A 21342-nucleotide genomic window follows, 5' to 3' on the forward strand; every position below is an offset into this window, starting at 1 on the left:
AAAGCAATAAACAAGTGATACAGCACATATGTGATAGTACAATGGTTGTCCTTAAAATTTGCTTTTACTGTTATCATCACTGCATTTAGCACAGGATACAGTGGCTAACTTAATTTGCCTCCCCCCTTCCAAGACCACCGCTTCAAATCAATTCATTTAAAGAGGCGTTATAATAAAATATACCATTTTTTATGCATTTTTTTCTGGTGAAAGATAGACTAGTACAACACAAAAATCAAGACAGAATTACTGTTTAAACATGCATCTCAGCTAGAATGTTATCTGGAAGGTGTTCCTTCCTTCATTGAAACACCGTGCAGGATCTTTGCTGGAAGACTGTATTCTCACTTTATTCCTCCACATCAGCAATAAGTTTGTTCAAGCAATAATCTGTATGACTTTGCTAATGGCATTCTCTCTGAAGGGATACTCTGAATGCATTCTTTCATTACATCTAGCACTACTCAAGGTATTTTGTTCTTATGATGACCGTTTTCTTGGTGAAACTTGGGAGGAAAAGGTGCCTGAAGGTTCAGACAACAATATACTGTTTATTCTAAAACAGATACAAATTAAGGAACACAGAAAGACACATCACTGTTTAGAATTATAATATTATTATGCCAGAGGCAGAAAAAAGACACAGAATAACTTTAATACCGATACTGGTGCCTTAATGTTAAAATCACATTCTTAATAGTACAACAAGGCCTAACAAACTGTACTGCAGCGCTAACAAAGTCTCCCTAGTGATGGTATCTAAGCAGAGGGTTTTAAAATCAATATTAAGAATTAGAGCTTAATGCCCTATACTAAGAGACTTTTTTTTTTTTTTTTTTTTTTTAACCCCAAACTTCCATCTATCAGGTTTTGGGAGTGTAATTTTTAGATTCTTCATAGTCTCTTCTAGAAAGCAGCTAAGGAAAACATACTCATAATCAGCTAAACCTCTTAGTTATATACAGTTATAGAAAATGGATTTAGAGTCCTTGAAGAACATTTCACAGTTTGAAGGAAAGATTATTTAAAAAGCATTACCTGTAGCTGGCAGTTGGAGGGGAATACACCTATCTTTTTGGACAGTGTCCTCAGGTAAGGAAACGAGGTTTTTGGCAAGCACTGTAGAAATTGGTTGTACTAACAGTGTTGTGAGGTTCAGTCGATTTTGTCTGTAGCTTCCCTCTTAAACAACAGAAAGAAAACAGCAATTTAGTAAATGAGAATTAGAAGATTTCTCTTCTGCATAAACCAAACAAAAAAAGCAAATGTCTACAATACAGCTTAAAACAACCGATTTAGATAAGCAGCCATTATTTTGTACTAAACTTACTGAAAAAAAGAAAAAAAAAATCCCTTCAAGAATATGTGCCACAAAAATACGTGTATATATTATAGTATTTGGGGAATAGTTCCACAAGAAAAAAAACTGTCAAAGAGTCCAAGGAGACATTGGATTGTATGTGACTTAAACACAACAAATGAAGTTGCTGTGTAGTTAAAGGAATCGGTGAAGAATAGGATTACTGATCAGCAATAACTTACAAATTCAAGTAGGCCTTACAGGGAAGAGCGGACATTTAAACAGTCTGAAATCATGCATAAGTATCTGTCTGCACTGAATGACGCTACTACTGATAAGGCTGTTCCGTTTTGCTAGGGATGCCAAAATGTTTAAATTCTACAGAAGTTGTGCTTAGCACTTAGCACTAAAACTGTTCAAGGGGCGAGCTATCACACAAACAAGGTTTTGTGAGAACTTTGACAAGAAACACACCACAGAGGATGCACGTTGATGATATACGGGCAACTTGATGAGATGTGCTTCCCTGCATATACCAAAAAGCCTGAAAATCTTTATATATACCTTCCTCTTTTAAAGAATATAATCTGATTATCTCATTGACTCAAAGCGAGTTCAATGCAGCTAAACTGACTATAATTTATTTTATAAATGCAGGTGTGTTTCCATGATGGAAGGTTGAAGGCTCACCTGAAGGAGGTCTGGAATAAGAGCATACTAAACAGACACATCAAGTGGAGGAAGGTACGGATCAGAAAGCATCAGAATACTTCATATACAGCTTTAAGATCTTAAGAAGCCACAGCACAAACCTCACGGTATCAGCAGATTCTCTCAGCATATTTTAAAATCTCCCTTTAACTGAAAAAATGTGAGTTTCCATACACACGATTGTCCAACACATAAGCATCGGAAGGTTTCTGATGAGATGAGATATTTTGGGAGACCAACTGACAGAACTGGAAAAAAAAGGCAAACTCTGCATATGGAAATGCTCTGAAGCACTTCAGGACAAAATGCTCATCTGATTTTCTCAACTATTTCAGCTGGCCTAATAAAGGCATCATCGCTTCCCATGGAAAGCAAGAATAGTCTTGCAGACAAAAAACCCAGCATGGAAAAGGAGGGGAGGTTCATAGCACAGGGCAGAAAACAGCTCTAGAACAACCTGCAAAAATCTAAAAGCCTTCTGATATACCTGCCCATACTGAATCATTTCCAAACTTCCAACTAGAGATTCAGAATACAAGGCCTCTCTCCGAGACCTCTGCGAAACAAATACCACACTTTGTGTTGACATGGAGCTCTTTACAAACAGAAGGCATCCTTTACATCCTGTGTGACTACAGTCACAAAGGGAAGAAGCTATCAGAAATCAGCAGCACATATTCTAATAAATTTCTATAAAATTACTATCAGGAGCATTGTTACTGAACCACAATATAAAAAATCCACACACATCCTCCTTTTTTTTAATTTGTTTTTGTGCTAAAAGCTCCTGAGACTTCTTACAGTGTGCCCTTAATCATAATGCAAAAATCAACCAAGGCTATAACATTTAACTATGGGAAAAAAAAGTGTTGTTCAGCTTTAATACACAGTGGAAATGTTACCAGTGTTCACTCTGAAAGATTCAGACAAATTTTTAAGTGGAAAGGTGAAACTGGTTCAAATTTAGAAAAAGTTTTGTCTTATCAAAGTTGGGCAGGGTTGAAAAATCTCTCAAAGTTGTTACTTCAGAAAATTGATGGTAAAATCAGTTTGCTCAAGCTTTGAGAGTCTGTTTCTGGAATCAAAAAGAATCATAAAATATCCATCAGAGATGTGTAACTGAGACATTATTTTCTGTCTGCTGTTTGTCAATCTACAGACTGTGTTACAGGAGAAATGAAGCTCAAAACGTTGCAGATGAAAAGCTTCTCTCCTTTCTCCATCTACCCATACCTTGAGCTTCACACCTGAATAAACTGTGAAAGATACACTTTTGAGAACAACTTAGAGGAGAAAACCTCCCATGTTTAAAAATTAATCATTTCACAATATAAGATGGAGTTTGAAGTATGGGACAAAAAAAAAAAAAAGAAAAAAAAAATTTAAAATATAGAAAGGGAGATTTAAGTTATCTGGAAGAAGAACTTTCTAATAGGAGGAATTCATGAAGACTTGGCTAAGCAGGTGGTAAAATCTCTACAACCGAAATCTTTTTAAAGAAAAGATTAAACAAACATCTGTCAGGAATTACATAAATATGGTTGATCCCCTCCCTGAGGGAAGGTGCTAGATTAGATGACCTCTTGACATGTTTTCCAGGCCTGATTTCTATACGATTCTCTAGTAACTGAACTTCCTGAACTACTTAGAAAACGGCAGTTTTTTTTCTGGAATTAAGATTAAAAAATGCTTTAAGAAAAAAAAAAAAAGTAAGAACTCCTTTCCCTCTGCCAGCCATTTATTAGTTGCCATGAGAGTACCTTATTTAGGAGACTAAGAAAAGCTATCTGCATCATGATCAGGATTCAAAAGTGAAAGATTCAAGACAAATCTCCCCAGTAAAACACAGTGCACACTGAAAAATCTGGAGGTTTCCAGGGCTACTAGTTAAAGCACAATCATTCAGTTTTTAAATACTCATGGGCTTGGTGCTGTTCCAACTGCAAAACAGTGCAGTGCAACTTCATAAAGAAACCAATGTATCGAAAGAACTTTGTGAGATTCTAGCTTGCTCTTTCCCTGCTGGATGCCAAACTCCTTGGAGCACATAAGTGCTTTCAGGATCTGTGAGCACAACAAATGCTTTGAGAATAATTTAAATTTGAGATTTTGCTTGTAATGAAATTTAGTTTTATAGCATGAAAATCTTCCAAGAAACAGAATTCCTTCCTCTATGCAAGTCTAACAATCTAACTGTGCCAGGCCCCAAACCACTATTAATTTAAGAAAGACTCTGGAGAACGTACTGGAATGCATGAAGAAAAACATCCTAATGAATTATGAAGATAATTTTAGGAGCACAAAAAGAGGCAATCTTTAGAAAGTTTCTGCATACAAAGTGAGGACTACCTTTCTACTTTTGCAGTTACTGTGTTTTGTCGTTTCTTTTTCAATGCAAGCACAAACCTTGAGCATCAGTTTCCATACTGCTCAGTCTGGGATACACACTTGTAACCTAGCATTTCATAGCATTCCACCACTTAACTTACTGGTATTGGTAACATATTCTGAGACTTCTGAAAAGTTTTTACTGGGAAAATTTAACAATATTACTTGTGTACCATATGCCACTCAATTCTGGGTTAAAGTACAATTTTACCATCGTTTCAATGACTTGTCAAGGCTGAAAAATCAGAGCACATGAAACAGAAGTTAGTCACAATGTCATACTTCTCTAGTCAAAAGAATATTGCTTCACCCACAATTTCTTCAGTGTTACGCAATTAGGATTTTATTTATTTTTGTCTAAAAAGTTTGTGCTATAGAATCAACTTTCTGTTCATTTTTATTTAAATTCCAGATTCAGAGAAAGATTGGACAGAATATTGTATTTCATCGTTATCTGTTTATTAGTCACCCTCTGCCAGGATCTGATAAAACAAAAAATTAATAAATAAAACTGTCTAAAAAAATTTACTGACAAAATTCATTAAAATAATTCCTTCTATGACCCGAAATACTGTTTTAATGACGTCCCCCTAAAATATGGAAAAAAGTATAGTCTGACTGAACACTGAACTGTAATTGTACATACCTACATCTTTGACTTTCTGCTGCATTAGTAATAGAGTAGTATTAGTTTTGAAATATCTGAAGTGAATGGCTCATTAATTTTTCACCTTAAGCTTAATAGAAATTTGACAAACAGTTTTATGCTGAGAATAGACACTCCAAACAGGACTTCACAGCACACGATGAGAATAAATTAAAGCATAAGAGACAGAATAAAGTGCGTTTGGTTAAATAAGATGATTCTGTCATTCAATTGCCTGAAGTGAACAATCAGTTCAATGCATTTCTGTGAAACAGGTATTCTTCCATTTACGCATTCCCAGCATATCTTCTGCACTGCCCTTTGTCAACGCTTGACCTTGTACTAACCATGACAAAACCAAAGATGTAAAACCTGACACATCATAGACATTTACATTATTTGCACTTTGAACTTGTATACAGCTTCCCCTCCAACTTTGCTGATACATTCAACAGCTGTTGGGCTTCCACTGCTTCTCATAAAGCTCGTCACGATAATTTCTTTACACATCCCTGCAAAATCAGTTTATCTGTGGTTTTCCCCACTTACAGCTAACCACACACCCAGACTGAAAGGGACTGTGCAGTGCCTACTACAGGGAGACTCCACCACCTGATTGGTGGCTCTAGGTACTAAAACCACATCACTACTGTTAATCATAATTCTGCTGCGCAGCAGCTATTTTGTTACAGCTACAGCTGCTTAAAATACTGTCCCTAAGCAGCATTTTTAAGACAGACATGACTCTTCCTACTCAAAAAGCAGCCTTCAATTAAGCCTTCCCACTATCAATTAATACTGCTAGACAAGGCTTGCACTGTTCACATTGGTGCGTTATACATCAAGATTTAAGGGTTTTTTTGTTGCTGCTGGTTTTGCACATTGCTCTTCCAATGAATAATTCCACAAAGTAACACCTTTCCCTAAGACATCTTATTGACTTCATATATACTTTTCAATGGCACTATTAGCATGAGTATAGTCATACTTTGCAGGATTTGGTTCAAGCAGACTCTCAGAATACGGATCCCGTCTAACCTCTGATATAAAATGTACCCATCTGCTACACCTCACAAAGTCACTAGCATTTTTTTTTCTCCTTCCATAATTCTCTCTTTAAACATGGGAAGAAAAATAAACTGATTCTGGCTGTCACTTCTTCCTGTAAATGGATACAGTGAGAATGCTGATCCAGAAAAACTGATGCTGTTCTCCAAGCACTTATGAACAGGAAATTCTGGGAAAGCCCCACATCTGCTCAGTGTTTGGAGTTTTAAAGTCAGATACATGTTTATCTGCATATGAAGTCAAATGGAGAGGTCTTCCTCCATCTCTCCAAAGTAAAGAAAATGGTGCTAATTGCCCTATGGTGCTTAAAATGGAACTCAGAATGGATTTTACTAATGGGAAGGAGAAGACCATAGCCTCAGACTTAGAGAATCTTGAGGGGTATAAGCTAAAAATATCATCAAGGACAAGAAAAATAACTGGTATAGAAAAATGTTACTCAAGAGAAGAGCAGAACCTGAAGCAGATGCCCATGGAGTAGAAGTGGTAACAAGCAGTTCCCTGCTATGTCTTTATGAAGTTCTCTATGAATTATCCACTAGAATTACAGTGTGGAACATACATCAATTTTGAAGTACTTTGCTTCACTAGCCACTGATAGCAATATGGAGGGAGATAAAAACATTTGCTTCTCTTTTGTAAAAAAAGAACTTTGAAATCCTGCAACCAGGCATTTTAACAGCAGCCCCAACTAAGGACTTTCAAAGCAGCTTTATAGGCAATGAAGCAGGAGATGATGAACTGTTCTGTCAATTACAACAGCACTGTGGCAGCTTGCGTTTCAGGATGCACGATTCACACATGGACATATGTACTGATTTGAGATATGGGTGAGAAAGATGGCCGTGCCTATAAAAGATTTACGCACATTTACAGAAGATACAGAACTTAAAGGCAGTGAGGATCACCTAGAAGGAAAATAAGTTACTGAGAGTACTCAGAAAGTATCTGAAAAACATTTTGAAATTTTAATTTGCATTGGTGATGGATAAGGAGACTTCTTTAAAAACACTTTTTAAAAATTTCCACATTCTCATGATGTCAAGAGTTAACAAAAAGAGTTTAGAAGAAAAACAAAGATATCACACCACCTGTGATCAACTCCCAAGATTTAACAAGACCATACATTGATACATACAAAAATACATAACACTATAGAGATATTGTTTTGCTTTACAAAGTATATTTGCTGTATTCTCTTTACATCACATTTTATCAACGGAGTGGATGCAAATATGGGTACATATTACCCAAGACTGTATCTTTAAACAGTTTTCTGTTGTCCCTAAAGATAAAACTAGAAATTCCATAGCTGATATGAGAAGAAAATATACCTCTAGAACTGTCATCTTTTTCCCTCCCTCTCAAGGAAATGTGCTTAACCAATATGAAAGAGAAAAAAATGTCACTCCCCTGTCTCTTAGTGCAAATCTCTCGTCTTAATGCCTACTTAATGTACTTTAAAAATACCGTCAGTTTTGTTTCTTTTTAAGATAAATAGAATAAAAAGCAACACATTTATTTTATAAAAACAAAACTACTTTGACATACTGACGCAAAAACATCTCATTAATCCCCCATTCCCTTCTAAAAGTACTTAATAAAATGGCAAGAATAAAAAACAAAACAAAACAAAAAACTTTTCACAATACTCCCACCATTTTGAATCCCCCTTTCCACTTAGCTTGTTATAGTAGCTAATCCTAATCATTCAAATGACATAGAAGCGGCCAAAATAGAGCAAAATTACTTAACGCTTCTACACCAATTGACACGGAAGTAAAATTTTTCCTTTTTGTGTATCCTGCAATTGTGTAACCACTAAGTCATAAAAAGGAAAGAGCAATTCTTCCACATATTACCAATAACTAAAACATATTCTTATGTCCTAGTAACAATGGAATGTAACAGGGGAGAAAGGATAAGGTAGTTCTCAGTTCTTCATGTGTTAGCAAATGCTTGTCTTGCTACTGAACTGAAAGAAACTCTCCACTGACAGAGAGTAGTTTGGGCCATGTGACATACAAATTATTAGTGATGGTAGATATTCAAAAGGGTTGACAGAAGTTGTATGGGGTACCAGACAAAAAATAAATAGCCCTCAATACCTTAAAAATAAGCTTATTAAAAAATCCAATAATCATAGATTTCAGTTTCTGCATAATTTGTTCTTTGCATGCATGCTGAATTCAAACCAGCATCTTCAAAACTTCTGTATTTAATTTTGGATCCTATCTGAGGTATTCTTAATACTGAAACATCTGCTTAGCATCTTCTACCTTCATTAAATTTAAGAACACAGGTACTTCACACTGTAAGGGTGTCTGTGGGAAAATAATCAGTGCCAAAAACATTGGAAACACTCAAAAACATTAGCCACGTAAAAAATTGACCACAAAGTGCTGCAACCATGTTATCTGACTCTTAAATTGGGTAATAAGTAGCATTAAGGACTGCAAAAATAAATACCACAATTCTTACTTAAACTTGAAATCTTTGCACCAAATTAGTGATTCAAACATAGCATAATAAAATAATTCTACAACAAATCTATTGTTAACTGATATTTTGTATTTTCCTAAAATACGTAGAGGTATTAACCAAATGGAATTCAAGCAAGTGTGCTTGAAGTGATTGCTCTGATGTTCAGAATTACTGCATAATCCAAAATATTAAGTATCAGACATATACTTGGACTTTTTAAATCTTTCTCTTAAACTACTTCATGAATCCTATATTGGCAAGTCTATGTTTGAAATGTACCTATTTGTTGCTCCCAGAAAATGTGTTTCCCAGGCTATTAACTATATGATGTTCTTGAACTAGAATTCACAAGGAAGTGTGTATGTACGTGTGTGTGCATGAGGGAACACAAATCAAACTGATGTACTAAGCTTGACAGAGGTGGCTTTTAAAATTGAAATATTATAGAACATTTTGAATTCAAGTGCCAAACGCATTATGGAATTTTTTATCAGTTTCATTGAAAAAATACACGTTGGTTTCTGTCTGAGAGCTACGTGGGTCCATCCCATCTGTCTATATACCCTGGGTCAAGCACAGCCCTAGCTCAAAGTTTACTCCCTTGACTGTGGTTGTGCTACTAATGAATTTGGCCTGCTGTGTTGAAATGGACACAGAAAACGTCATTGGATCCCACATTCTGCTACTGCAAGGTTGGATCATTCCCTTAAATATTTTTTGAAAGCAAGAATTTTGAAAACATCAGATTATATAAGCATAAGTTACTACGTAAGTGACATGAAACCCATTCCAGACTTCATATTTTATAATACAGTTCATAGACACATACTTAGTCTTGAACATAAGCACTTTACATTTGCTTCCATAATGCTTTTTTCCTCCAAGGTAAATAAATGACGTTTCTTTTAAAAAAGAAAGTTATAATACTCAGATTTTATAACTGCCTTTTCCAATCTGCAGTGCCGTATTCCAGTCAGACCTTACATAGTTTCTGATACTGGTTTCCTTTTCCTGTCTGGTAGCAGCCCACACTGAGAAAAACAGCAAAGATGATAATGCAGCAGCCTTTGCAATCTGAGTGGGCAGGCAGCTTTTCTCTAGCTTATGGCTAGTTATAGTAATTGGCTGGTTATTCTCTCTCCCATGCTTTTTGAAGAAGATGCAAGAATGAGAATAGGGAGTAACGTATCAGTCAGTTCACTTTATGGTCGCCCAGCAGAATCAAAGATTTCTCTTCCTCCTGCAAAAAGGATCCCGGTAGCCACCAAGCATGGGTATCCCGCTCAATAGTGGGACCATTAAGTCACACCAGCAGATAAGGCACAAAGCACCTCCTGCATGAATTATGTTTCCTATTAACCACTTCAAGAAATAAGCAACTTCGGGCACATTCAAGAGTTAATGGGCTGGTCTTACAGCTTGTTCCTTCATGAAATAAACCTTGGTTTTCTACACTGGTGATGGCCACTGTAGACGAAACAAACCAGAAACGTGGAAATGAGACACTGATACAGATTTCCTTCCCTTCAGTGATGATCAAGACTACAAACAGCAAAATAACTGTCTTGCTTTAGGTGAAATATGTTTGCAGCAGCCAGAATATACATCAGGTTACATATGCCATCATTGTTCTGGTTACAAACAACCATGGAGTCCTATTTACCCCAAATAATGAGATTTATTGTTATTAAAAATAATAAAAGCCTTGTAACACTCTACAAGGAATGGAATGGAAATAGAAAATCTCTAAGAAAACACTGAAAGTGACAGGTTTAGGATACCAATTATTTTGTTTATGGCATGTAGTGAACACTGCAATGACTCAGAATCACGTGCTGTCTGTATATATTTGGTGGACAACATGAAATAAAATTGCATATGTTATCTGTGGTACACTATGCTTTTCTTACAAAAATATCTCTCTCTGATTCATTCTTCCATATTCGTTTGAAATCATGGAAAGTCCCATGTTCAATTTGATGACTTATGGGGTCATCCAAGGTTTGAAGTCTCCCCCTTTTCCCACAGCTTGTTACTTATTCCTCTCCCTACACTGCAGTGCCATTCTTCGTGCCAGCACAATTGTTTCAGTGACCATACTATGAACCAGATCAGCAAACTTTCTTTAAGTTCTTTAAAGCTAGATCAGTTCCCCAACCCATATCACAGCAGTGCTCTTAACAGATGAATCAGCAGACTACGAGGTAAGCTGGGGCGAGGAGGTAGATGGGGGGGCAGGAATTCCTCCAGTTACTCCCAAAGCCTTGTATTGTCTAACCACAATTACACAGGATACTTTTGTCCTCTGCAACACAAAGTGACTGCTCCTTGGCACAGAACAACACTTAAATATGCACATAAATTAAAAAACTACTTACAGTTTCAAACAAACAAACACACACACACACACGCACACACACAACAACTTTATAGTTTCCATTTTCTCTAGGGTTCTTATTTTTTAAAAAAGCAGCTTGTGTTTTGATTTGTAAGGGAGCAGCACCTCACCTTACATTTTAAAAATCAGAGCCAGATAATACAATCCTCACATAGGAAAAAAAAAGAAATGTTAGTGTGCTAGGGTCTGGTTTATAAAAGAACTAACTGGTAAATCTATCATAACCATGCAATAGTTGAGTAATGACTGATCTGAAATGAGACGTTAATTACAGGTCAGATCCTAATGGACAGATGCCTGCATACACACAACTACGTAATCAGAATCAAAAGCAACAAGAATCCCCTTGTCAGCCCAAGGACTATTATAAATACTGAATCACAGCACATAGATTGACTCAGCCTTCTGCATATATTTTTGGTTCCTTCCTGCCAGCATTGTGGCAAACCAACAGTATGTCTTCACTGTCTATCCATATGTAAAAAATGCCGGTTTACATATGCTCTGTTGAGTCATACCTCAAGAATGATTACTGTTGATATTTTGGAACATTTCTGCAGTGGTGTATGAGGTGCTATTATTCTGTGCGAATACTCTGATTTAAAGCAACAGTTCTATTCACGCTACATTCTGGTATTAAGGTACACATTTAGGGTTTTTCTTTTTTTTTTTTTTTTTTTTTCTTCTCCTTTTTATCTCTATACTGTGTTAATGAATGTCAAATCAGGATGGCCTAGACTGCATTCTCTTCTTATTCTGCATAGCTCTGTAGCTCCCCCTTGCCAACTTTTGTTTTCTTATCAGCAAAATATTTCTAAGTTCTTCGTTCATAACTGTATATATTAGCATTTCAGTCGTAAAAAAAAAAAACCAAAAACACCAAACCAAAAAAAACCCCCCAAAACCCAATCCCTTACTTTCTCTTTTGACTGCCATCTGTTAAGCTTCTCCTCAGAGAAATTAGCAAGTTTCCATATTGGATCTCTGAACTGCAAATATGCCATCATCTGCAAAATTTATGAAAATAATCCCCATTGGAAAAGATAATAGTCTCATATAAAATTACCAGAGAAGACTGAAACATAAACAGAGGGCATTGTCCACATATTATATGAAGGTGGCTCATGGCCCCTAAACAAACGGAGCAGTCTGGATAGTGTCAGAACTACAGAATAGTTGAGCCTGGAAGAGACATGCAGAGACTGTTCATGGACAAGCCGCCAGCTCAAAGCTGAGTCAACTAGAGCAGGTTGCCCAGGACATTGCCCAGTTGGCTTTCAAGCATCTCCAAGTACACTCCAAAACCTTTCTAGGCCACCGCTTCCAGTGCTTGACCATCCTCACCATAAAATAGCTTTCCTTATGCTTCAGGGGAATTCCCTGTATTTCAGTTTCCTCCTCCATCCCCTGAATACCACTCGAGGAGAAACTGGCTCCATCTTCTTCTACACTCCCACCGCATATTTCTACACATTGGTAAGATCTCCACAAGTCTTCTCTGCTCAAGGATAAACAATCCCATGTCTCTCGGCCTCTTCTCGTATGTCAGATGCTCCAATCCCTTAGTCATCTTCATGGCCCTTTGCTGCACTCGCTCCGCGATGTCCGCGTTTTTTCTGTACGGGGGGGCCCAGCACTCCAGCTGTCATTTCACCAGCGCTGAGTGGAGGGGAAGAATCTCCTCCCTTTCCTTGCTGACAGTGCTATTCCTAATGCAGCCCAGGATGCTGCTGGCCACCCTTGCTGCCAGGGCACATTGCTGGCTCATGCTCAACTTGTTGTCCACCAGGACCTGCAGGTCCTTTTCTGCCAAGCTGCGTTCCAGTCAATCATCCCCCAACAGGTACCGGTGCGTAGGCTTGTTCCTCCCCTGTACAGGACATTGCCTTTCCCTTTGTTGAACTTCATGAGATTCTGGCAGCCCACTCCTCCAGGTTGTTGAGGTCCCTCTGAATGGCAGCACAGCTATCTGGTGTGCTGAGCTGCATGCAGAACAGCAACTGTAAAGCCTCAAATTGGTGCGTTGCCTCTTCTGAATTCGAGATAAACCAAGCAAGAAGTGGTTTGGAATGGTTGCTAATCAGTGATGGCAGACTGTAACTCCACACACAGCAAACGGAATAGGTAGAAATAGGGATACACTGGTAATTGTATACTCTAGACTATTAATCCTTAAGCTATCAGGGACACAGCTGTCTGAATCAAGTGTCTCCCTAAGATGATGCAAAGCCTTGCAGTCAAAAGCACTTATTTTATCCATCTGAAGTACCAATACAATTTCTAACTCATAACTTAGGCCTCACACATAATAGCTGGATTTAAAAAACCACTCTGTATCTATAAACATAACATTTCAGGAATTTGAGATAGCCAGGGAGTCAGATACGAACTAGTGCTGGTTTGTTGGTTTTTATCGTGGCAAAACAATTCACTGGTAAATATTAGTGACCAGCTAATAGTCTCCTATTATGCTGTAATAAGCATCCCTGATGTGCTACAACTTTGTTACAACTTTTTTTTTGGCATTACAGGATAACTCAAGAAAACAGTTTAAAACCAAGAAAGCCTCTAACATTCTGTGTGAAAATGATACAAAATTAATATGTTTTTTCTGTTTTAGCAGGGTTAATTGTAACATCAAAATAATAGGGAAGTTGCAGTGTTAATTTTACTAGTATCATCTTAATGTCAAAAAATTTCTAATAATGCATGTCTATTAATTGAAAGTATATTAATGCCATTCAACATTGTTTTAGTGGAGCATGCCATTGGAAATGCAGTGATGCTCATTTTCAAGTTAAATTCCTACTATATGCATCAAAGACATGAGCAGTTGAAAAAAAAACATCTCTATCTGGTTGCACCTTGCTCTAAAGAGCTTGCATCCAAATTAAAAGAGCTATACTTAAATACAGAGGAGAAGAATCAGTGTTTTTAAAAAGCCAGATTGCAATGGAAGTTTTCCAAGTTCTGAGTTCATCTTTAATTTATTAATCTTTCACCTGCAAGATTAGATTTAGTACATATATTTGGTCACATACCAGTAATAATTTGATTACAATTACTGAAGAAAAAAAATATCCTGGCAAGTCAAACTCAAATGAGAGTTTTCTAGAATGAAGATATAGGTGTTCTCAAGATCCTTAATTAATCCCGTTTATAGTACAGAGTGGAGAAAGAGCTATGCTCTGACAATCCTAAAATTCTGAATCTATGGAAAACCTTATAAGACGCATTGGTTCATTTGGATTACAGAACAGAGACATATAAACCGTAATCTATTTGCAGCGCTCCTCAGAGATATAAACGCTGGTATTTAATTTACTTAATAACTTGCTTATGTATTTGCAATGTTTTATTATGTTCATGCTGACTACTGTAACTGCTGTATTCAGCTTCAGAAGGCTATTACAAACACCCATGAGAACTGGATTTTATTTTGCACACAAGAGCACACTGTATGTGAATATTCATTCAATGCTCTGAATGGAGTCCTTGGCCCTAAATGATTCCTGAACCACCTCTTGTAGGAAGCTTTGTGTCCTCACTGAGGTAACATACACAACTGAGCTTGTGTTACTGGAGATGGCCATGCAAAATCATTTTGTTGAAATAAGAGTTGAGGAGCTAGGTAATGTTTAGGCTAAACACCCTGAAATTCAAGGACAATTTGAGTTAGGAAGATCAGAAGCAAAGAAAATTTGAAACAAAAAAGAAAACGAGGCAATACTTCAAAAAAAAAATTCTTCTTAAAGAAGAGTAGAACAGCAGCATTGTTTCAGAATATTATATTTAAGGTCATGTTTTAAATTGTAAGTCAGTGATAAACACAAATTCCTACATAAATTTTTGAAAAATGCTACTTAGGATTATTTTTCAAAGTAAATACTTAAGAACAACAGTTCCACAAATATAATGGAGATTATAGCTATTAAATAATTAATATTAAATAGCTATTAAAATTCTGCAGAAAATACAAATATTATAATTGAAATTATTACTTAAAACTAATTTAAATGGAAAGTGTCCCTTTCAATCATCCAATGTTCTGAAATTTATTTCAAATGCCAGAGATAATTTGATGTTTGCCTTGTCTGAATTATAGTAACTCCTCATTGATTAACATTACATTTTTCTATAAAATAAATTTCCTCCTCAATTCAAAGGAGCCTTCACAGGTATAAAACAACGTGCACCCAAATCTCCCACACCGTGCTATTTCCAGTTACAGCTTATTATTTCCACAGCTGTAAATCACTGTATTGTATTTTTGCTCTGTAGAAAAAAAAAAGTTGGTTTGAAATGAACTTTTTTTCCCCCAAAGTTACCATGCAGTCACTACTTTCTTGTTCTTTGGGTGTTGGATTTTTTTCTGTTGTTGGGTTGGTTGGTTTGGTGTTTTTTTTTTTTTAATATATTTTTGGCTAGTTTATATTCACATATAAACTAATGTATTCACTGCCAGTAACCTGTTCGTGGAGTTTTGTGATCTCAGGTTCTTAAAAAGAGAATGATCTGAAAAAGACCAAACACTAACAGAATAAAACAACTTCGAAAGACAAAAGGAAAACATAGTGCTAGAACAATGAAAAAGGAAGATGAAAAAAAATAGAAACTTTATAGAACAAAACTAAAATATTGAAAAATAGATATCTGTCCATGATTTAAGAAAAGGTACAGACCATATTCTTCTAATGGCCCCTCAAACCTCCAGGAGAATTAACATGATAATGCACATACAACTATCATTACATATTCTTCCCTGCTCCACAGTTAAGTGTTTAAAATGAGCTGGCAATATTTTTCGTGATTTTTTTAAACATTAAAATTGGTGATCTTCCAAAAGAATTTCTAAAAATTCTTTACAGTTAAAAATATTTTAAAATCTTTATTGGATATTTTAAAATTAAATATTTTAGCTGCTTTGATGCAAAATGAAACTACTAAATTGGTGAACCCAAAAGTTATCAATCTCAGTTGCTTTGATTTTGAAAGGCATCAGTGTAACTGTATTATCCTAAGGTAGCTGTTAGTGGCCCATTTTCCCATCAGAATCTCAATGTATAACTATATTATCCCTTTATTCCTCCCTTCTAAATAATCAGTATGGCATACCATAGGAGTCATATAGCAGACTAGGCACATCAGTGTCTCCACCCCCAAAACCTGATACTGATATCAGCTACTGAAATACATAAGTTAGCAGATACATTTGTTCACCTGATTAAATATAACGATGAAACCTCCATTATCTTTTTTTCAAAGGATTTCAAAACTCTTTTTAATTTAGCTTTCATTGTGTTCTAAAATTTTCTGCCTATACATGTGGTATTCTGTTGAAATACTACATTTCAGAAGCAAAATATAAGCAGAGAAGCTCCATACATTTTTCCCATTGTCTTAGGCAGCCTTAAAGCATTGTTTATAATTAACATATACAAGTTATCCTTAATAATTTTCAGTCCCTTCTCCTTTTAAAAGAAATAAAAAGGAAAGACTCTCTACAGCTCCCTTAAAGAACATACTCTTCCTAGCTCATTTCTTACTGCCAGATTAGAACTACACTACAGCATTGAACTGTCCTTTGTTCCTTTCTGCAGTGTTAAATGTGGAGAGCTCGCCTGAGTCACAGGCAAATCAGGAAATCCATTCTTCTTTTTTTCCTATTTTTACAGCAAAGAACACAGGTTAGAAGAATCCCAAAAGAGCAGTGGAGGAGAAGAAATCAATACATAACTAGTTTCATTTTGACTGTTACCCTGAAGTTTAATGAATTTTAAATGATACCTAGCAGCATATAGAATATATACAGACTGACAGAAATGCCTATGCAAATCTTACTCTTCATACCATTTGCACTTCAACTAAACCACTGAACACAAAGCAACTCCCCTCTTTTTTTTTTTCTTGTAAGAAGAGTGGTACTGGAAGAGAATATAATAATACACTACAGAAGATATTCCAGATTCACCACCTTCCTGTAAGTACTAGCAAAGAGCTTGCAGCAAGTCAATTGTTTTCACACGCTGAAACTGCAATAGACCAGACTGTCTTCTGTAAAACCACGCAAGTCCATGGAAGAAATTTTAATCAAACTATCGGCAAAAACTGTACCAAGAAGAGGAGCTCTTTATGCTACAGGTCAGTATCAAGCACAACATTCCTTATTTCAATTTTTTCATCAATGTTACAGATAATTGCAATGGTGGTGTCTTGAAAACTTCATAAATGTGGGCGGTGCTAATAAACGTTCTCCCTTTCAGTGGCTTACTGTTAAAATTTATTCTCCTGTGATATCTCCAAGGACTATCCCTGTCTCTGAAGACGGGACCTCAAGGTTTCAAAGATCCACAGCATCCACATCTATCAAGAAGACTCTTGAAATGCCTGAAGTTAGATATACAGAAACACACATGAATTCTAAAAGTACTTAGGACTCAGAACTCGTGTGTGTCTGGATCTTACAGTAAAATCTCCTCACACAGGCTTCTGGTTTAATAACTAAGACAGTGTGATGGCACAGCCACCTAAATAAGACTTTATTATGGCCTACGAATACATGCACATGCGCGCACCCCCCCCCCCACAAACCCCATGCCACATGAACTAGAGCTGCCACTGACAGTGAGTGCTCCAGAACTAGAAGCAGCGTAGTCATGTTTCTGGAGAGCATAGTCTGGGCAAATAAATCTTACCTATAAGTAGAGTTAACAAGCTCTGACATGCTGTTGTACTAACATGAGCTTCACCCAGGATTTCTTCAATGGGAAAGACACAGCATTACTCTCCCACATTACTTAATCATTATTGTGAAGTTCATTCAGCACTTACTTCAAAATATGTTTGATAATCCAACACTCAATGTTGCCTCTATTCTTATTCTACTACTTTACTGTCACAATTCAGTTCCACGGATTTTTTGCCTGAAGTTACACAATGTTGCACAAAGCTGGTAAGCTATCACCACAACTTTACAGTAGATAATAGATGCTCTTAACTCCATCACATTGATAGGCAAAAGCACAAATATACAAAAATATGGTTCACTGAAAGAAATGAAGAAATACAAATAAAAAGAACACATGGACTATTATAACACCATGGGTTAAAGCAGTTATTTTCATAAAAGGAATGTGTCACAAGTAATCATCACTTCCATGTTATTTCATCTCCTTCTCAGTACTGGTAGAAATAAATAGATGCCACATTTGTAAATTCCATTGGCACTGTTCCATTAAAGTGACACTTGATGTATTATGTGATTGCCTCTACAATATGTAACATCATTTTTTATTGTCACAGGTACTGTATTTCATGCAAGTGTGCAAACTAGCATTTGCGGTTTTATAATAAACTATTTCCTGCCAATAGTGTTGTAACAAAGTTGCAATTTGTGCCTCAAGTTTTCTGCTCAGAAAAAATATCTATAGCCACTCAAAGATCAAATATTATTTTCCCATGTACTTGCTGCAGAGTGCACATTTCATTCTCAAACACGGTATGCTGTATGAGAGCACTTAAGTCAGTGAGACAGAACTGACTGAACAGTTCAGTTGTCCATCACTGTTCATTAAAAGGCCAAAATTTAAGTATTCCTTAACATGATTTCAGGTTACCAATTCATAATTTCATTTTACTGCCTGCAGTTCAACTGGAGTAAACAAGTCTAATATTTAAATAATAACAGATCAGAGGGCAAAAATACTACTTTAGTCTGTAGAGAGAGCTGATCTTTTTTATTGTGCTTTTACTTCATGTGTGGCTTTTGCACGAACATCAGTACTATAATTATGTGGAAAAGATATTAAATGCTGTGAAACAAGCAAAAAATTACTACATGAAAAAGCACAAGCTATTACTTTTGTTACGATTCTGTTTTAACTAAAATTAAATTTTATTCAATTTTGGTTTAATCTGGCTAAGCAATTCTAAGTCCTGTTAACCTCTAAAAATGAACTGAAAATGCAGCTCAGGACTAAGCATGGAGAGGGCATATGAAAGATGTTCCATTACTTTCTTGACAGTCACAGTCATCTCACTCATCAGTGCTGAGTACATAGTCACAAAGCTAGCCGCTGAGAAGATGCTAAATATATTTTAGTTAAGTAGATGTATGTATGAAAGACTGTGCATTCTGCTTGCACCAATTTGATAGAAAACACAAAAGTGAAGGAAATACGTCCTTTTAAAAATCTGACCCCTTACTTGATTCAGTTCTCACAAAAATCCAGTCTTACTTATGAATGGCAGTTGAAAAACATGGCACTGACTCTTGAGAAGTGTTAAAGGGCTAAGAGAAAACATAGGAAAAGCAAACCTGGAACAATCAATCACCCACATTATTTAATATATTAATATGATTTTGCTACAGGTTAGTATTTATCTTCCTTACAGAATTCTCTTGTATATATAATTAGATAGTACAGGACCTGTATTGATGAAACTTCAAGTATCTATAAACCTATATAATTTAATCACAAAATTAGATTTTTGAGTCATGTATGCAAACTTGCTTAAATAATAATTTTCCCATCAGAACTTATTGAGCAGAATAAGGTATTGCCTTAGATTAATTGGGCTAATTATACTTCCTTTAAAATCTGTTCAATAATTTTCTGTCTCCTACCATAAGTAAGTAAATATTTCCAATTTTGTTTGTTAACCTCTAGCTTAAGTCCCCAAGAAAAAAAGCCAGAAACAAATCTATTTAAAAGCTAATGAAAAATGGTGTATTTTTCTACCACTGGTTGGAAGTGTACTCATTATGTGTTGGTTCCCTATATTCTGAATAGTGAATTTTAAAATGAAACAATTTTCTCCTGTTCCTAGAAAGTCTTCGTCAACACAATACAAACCTCTACAAACAACCACAAATATGAACTCAATTACTACTGTTTTTTTCTATCCTTAACCTAACTTGAAGCCCTTCATATTGATGTGCTCTTTGGACTCTGCATGCAATTGTATTTTTCAAGCTGTAAGTAAAAATGTGTTTTCTTAAGAATATATATCTCATGTCCAGGGTTGATATTATAAAGTCATTCCATTTAAATCAAAAGCTCCTTAAAATCATCATTGCACTGTTTCTCACAGGTTTTGGAAAAAATGTTTTTTTAAAGAAGTATTGGCCACATTCAGTGTGTGTGGAATTTGCTTTAGGTATCTCGGTACCCAAAAGTCTGTGTTTTTCATGAAGTATTTCCAAAGGGACTTCATCAGGCCAAAGAAGGAAATGAACCTGTGTCTGTTACACACTCTTATTCAAACTCGATGCTCAGGGCAGCTACTGAAAGACATGACTGATGTGAAAGAAATCCTGCATGGAAAGGACAGAGTCTGTGCTGAATCCTCCTTAACCCATTTCTTAACCATAAACACACCGAGATATACATATGGTACCTTTTGCACAAGCTGTTGCAAACCTGTATTTTCCCTACAGGAGAAACTAATTTTATCACGGTCAGATAACTTGACACTTTCAACAATGGCCAACCACCTGAATTAGAGCTGGCAGCCTACAGGTGGAAATTTCCTCAGATCAGAAAAGTAAATAGAGTAAATAGTCCACTGAATAATCAAGAAACTGAAATAATTCAGACTAATTTCCAAAACTGTGAGTGCCTCTTCAGAGCAACTTTTATAAATATAAACCCCTCATTAGCTTTAGTGTACCTCCATAAAGTTCTACACCAAGGATACTGTCATCTGTGGTGCTTCCTGTCTATATACAATTTAAAAAGAATACTGAAAGCTGTATCAGAGGTTTGCTTCAGGTTGACAGATGCAGCCATTCTATATGGAACACCTGCAATTAATAACCTGAAGGTATTTGTTTAAAATGCAAAATACTAGAAGCACTCATTCAGAGGCACTGCAGAAGCACTGAAGATAATCAAGACCTATTGCATTTTTAAGATACACACTAAAATTAATTATGAGCTTGATGGCACAATTATTTGGCTTGGATTATGTACAAAGTCAGTTGTGCAATTACAATTGCATTGTTCCGCCCTAAAATTTCACAAAAATATTTCTGATAAACAGCGTACACGTATCTTGAAATGGCAAGAGGAAGTTAAACTACAACTACAGCATGGATTAGTTCTTGTGACATCAGCGTTCTTCAAATCACTCTGGCAATTCTTTAAAGATGTAGATTTAAAAAAAAAATTACAGATAATACACAATATTATGTTAAGAGTTAAGTCAGACTTTGCCTTTGTGAAAAGCAAAGACATTTCTTCTGCGACAAATACTTGTCATTACACAAGTTCTGAGAAGTTTCTTGTCAAATCATAGGTTGATAAAATTACTCTAGTTACCTCAACTTAGTAATTATTGGTAACT

The 21342-nt window shown here is 35.9% G+C and overlaps 1 protein-coding gene across 1 annotated transcript in view; it reads right to left on the reverse strand.

Moving 5' to 3' along the window:
- The window catches only part of NAALADL2 (N-acetylated alpha-linked acidic dipeptidase like 2), a 507372-nt gene that overhangs the window by 148312 nt on the left and 337718 nt on the right, over positions 1 to 21342 (reverse strand). The window contains exon 8 of the mRNA XM_052804208.1: positions 1039 to 1182. Coding sequence (XP_052660168.1) covers positions 1039 to 1182 — 144 coding nt within the window. The remainder of the gene's footprint in view (positions 1 to 1038; positions 1183 to 21342) is intronic.

Source organism: Harpia harpyja, chromosome 12 (assembly GCF_026419915.1).
Source record: "Harpia harpyja isolate bHarHar1 chromosome 12, bHarHar1 primary haplotype, whole genome shotgun sequence".
Classification (NCBI taxonomy): Eukaryota; Metazoa; Chordata; class Aves; order Accipitriformes; family Accipitridae; genus Harpia; species Harpia harpyja.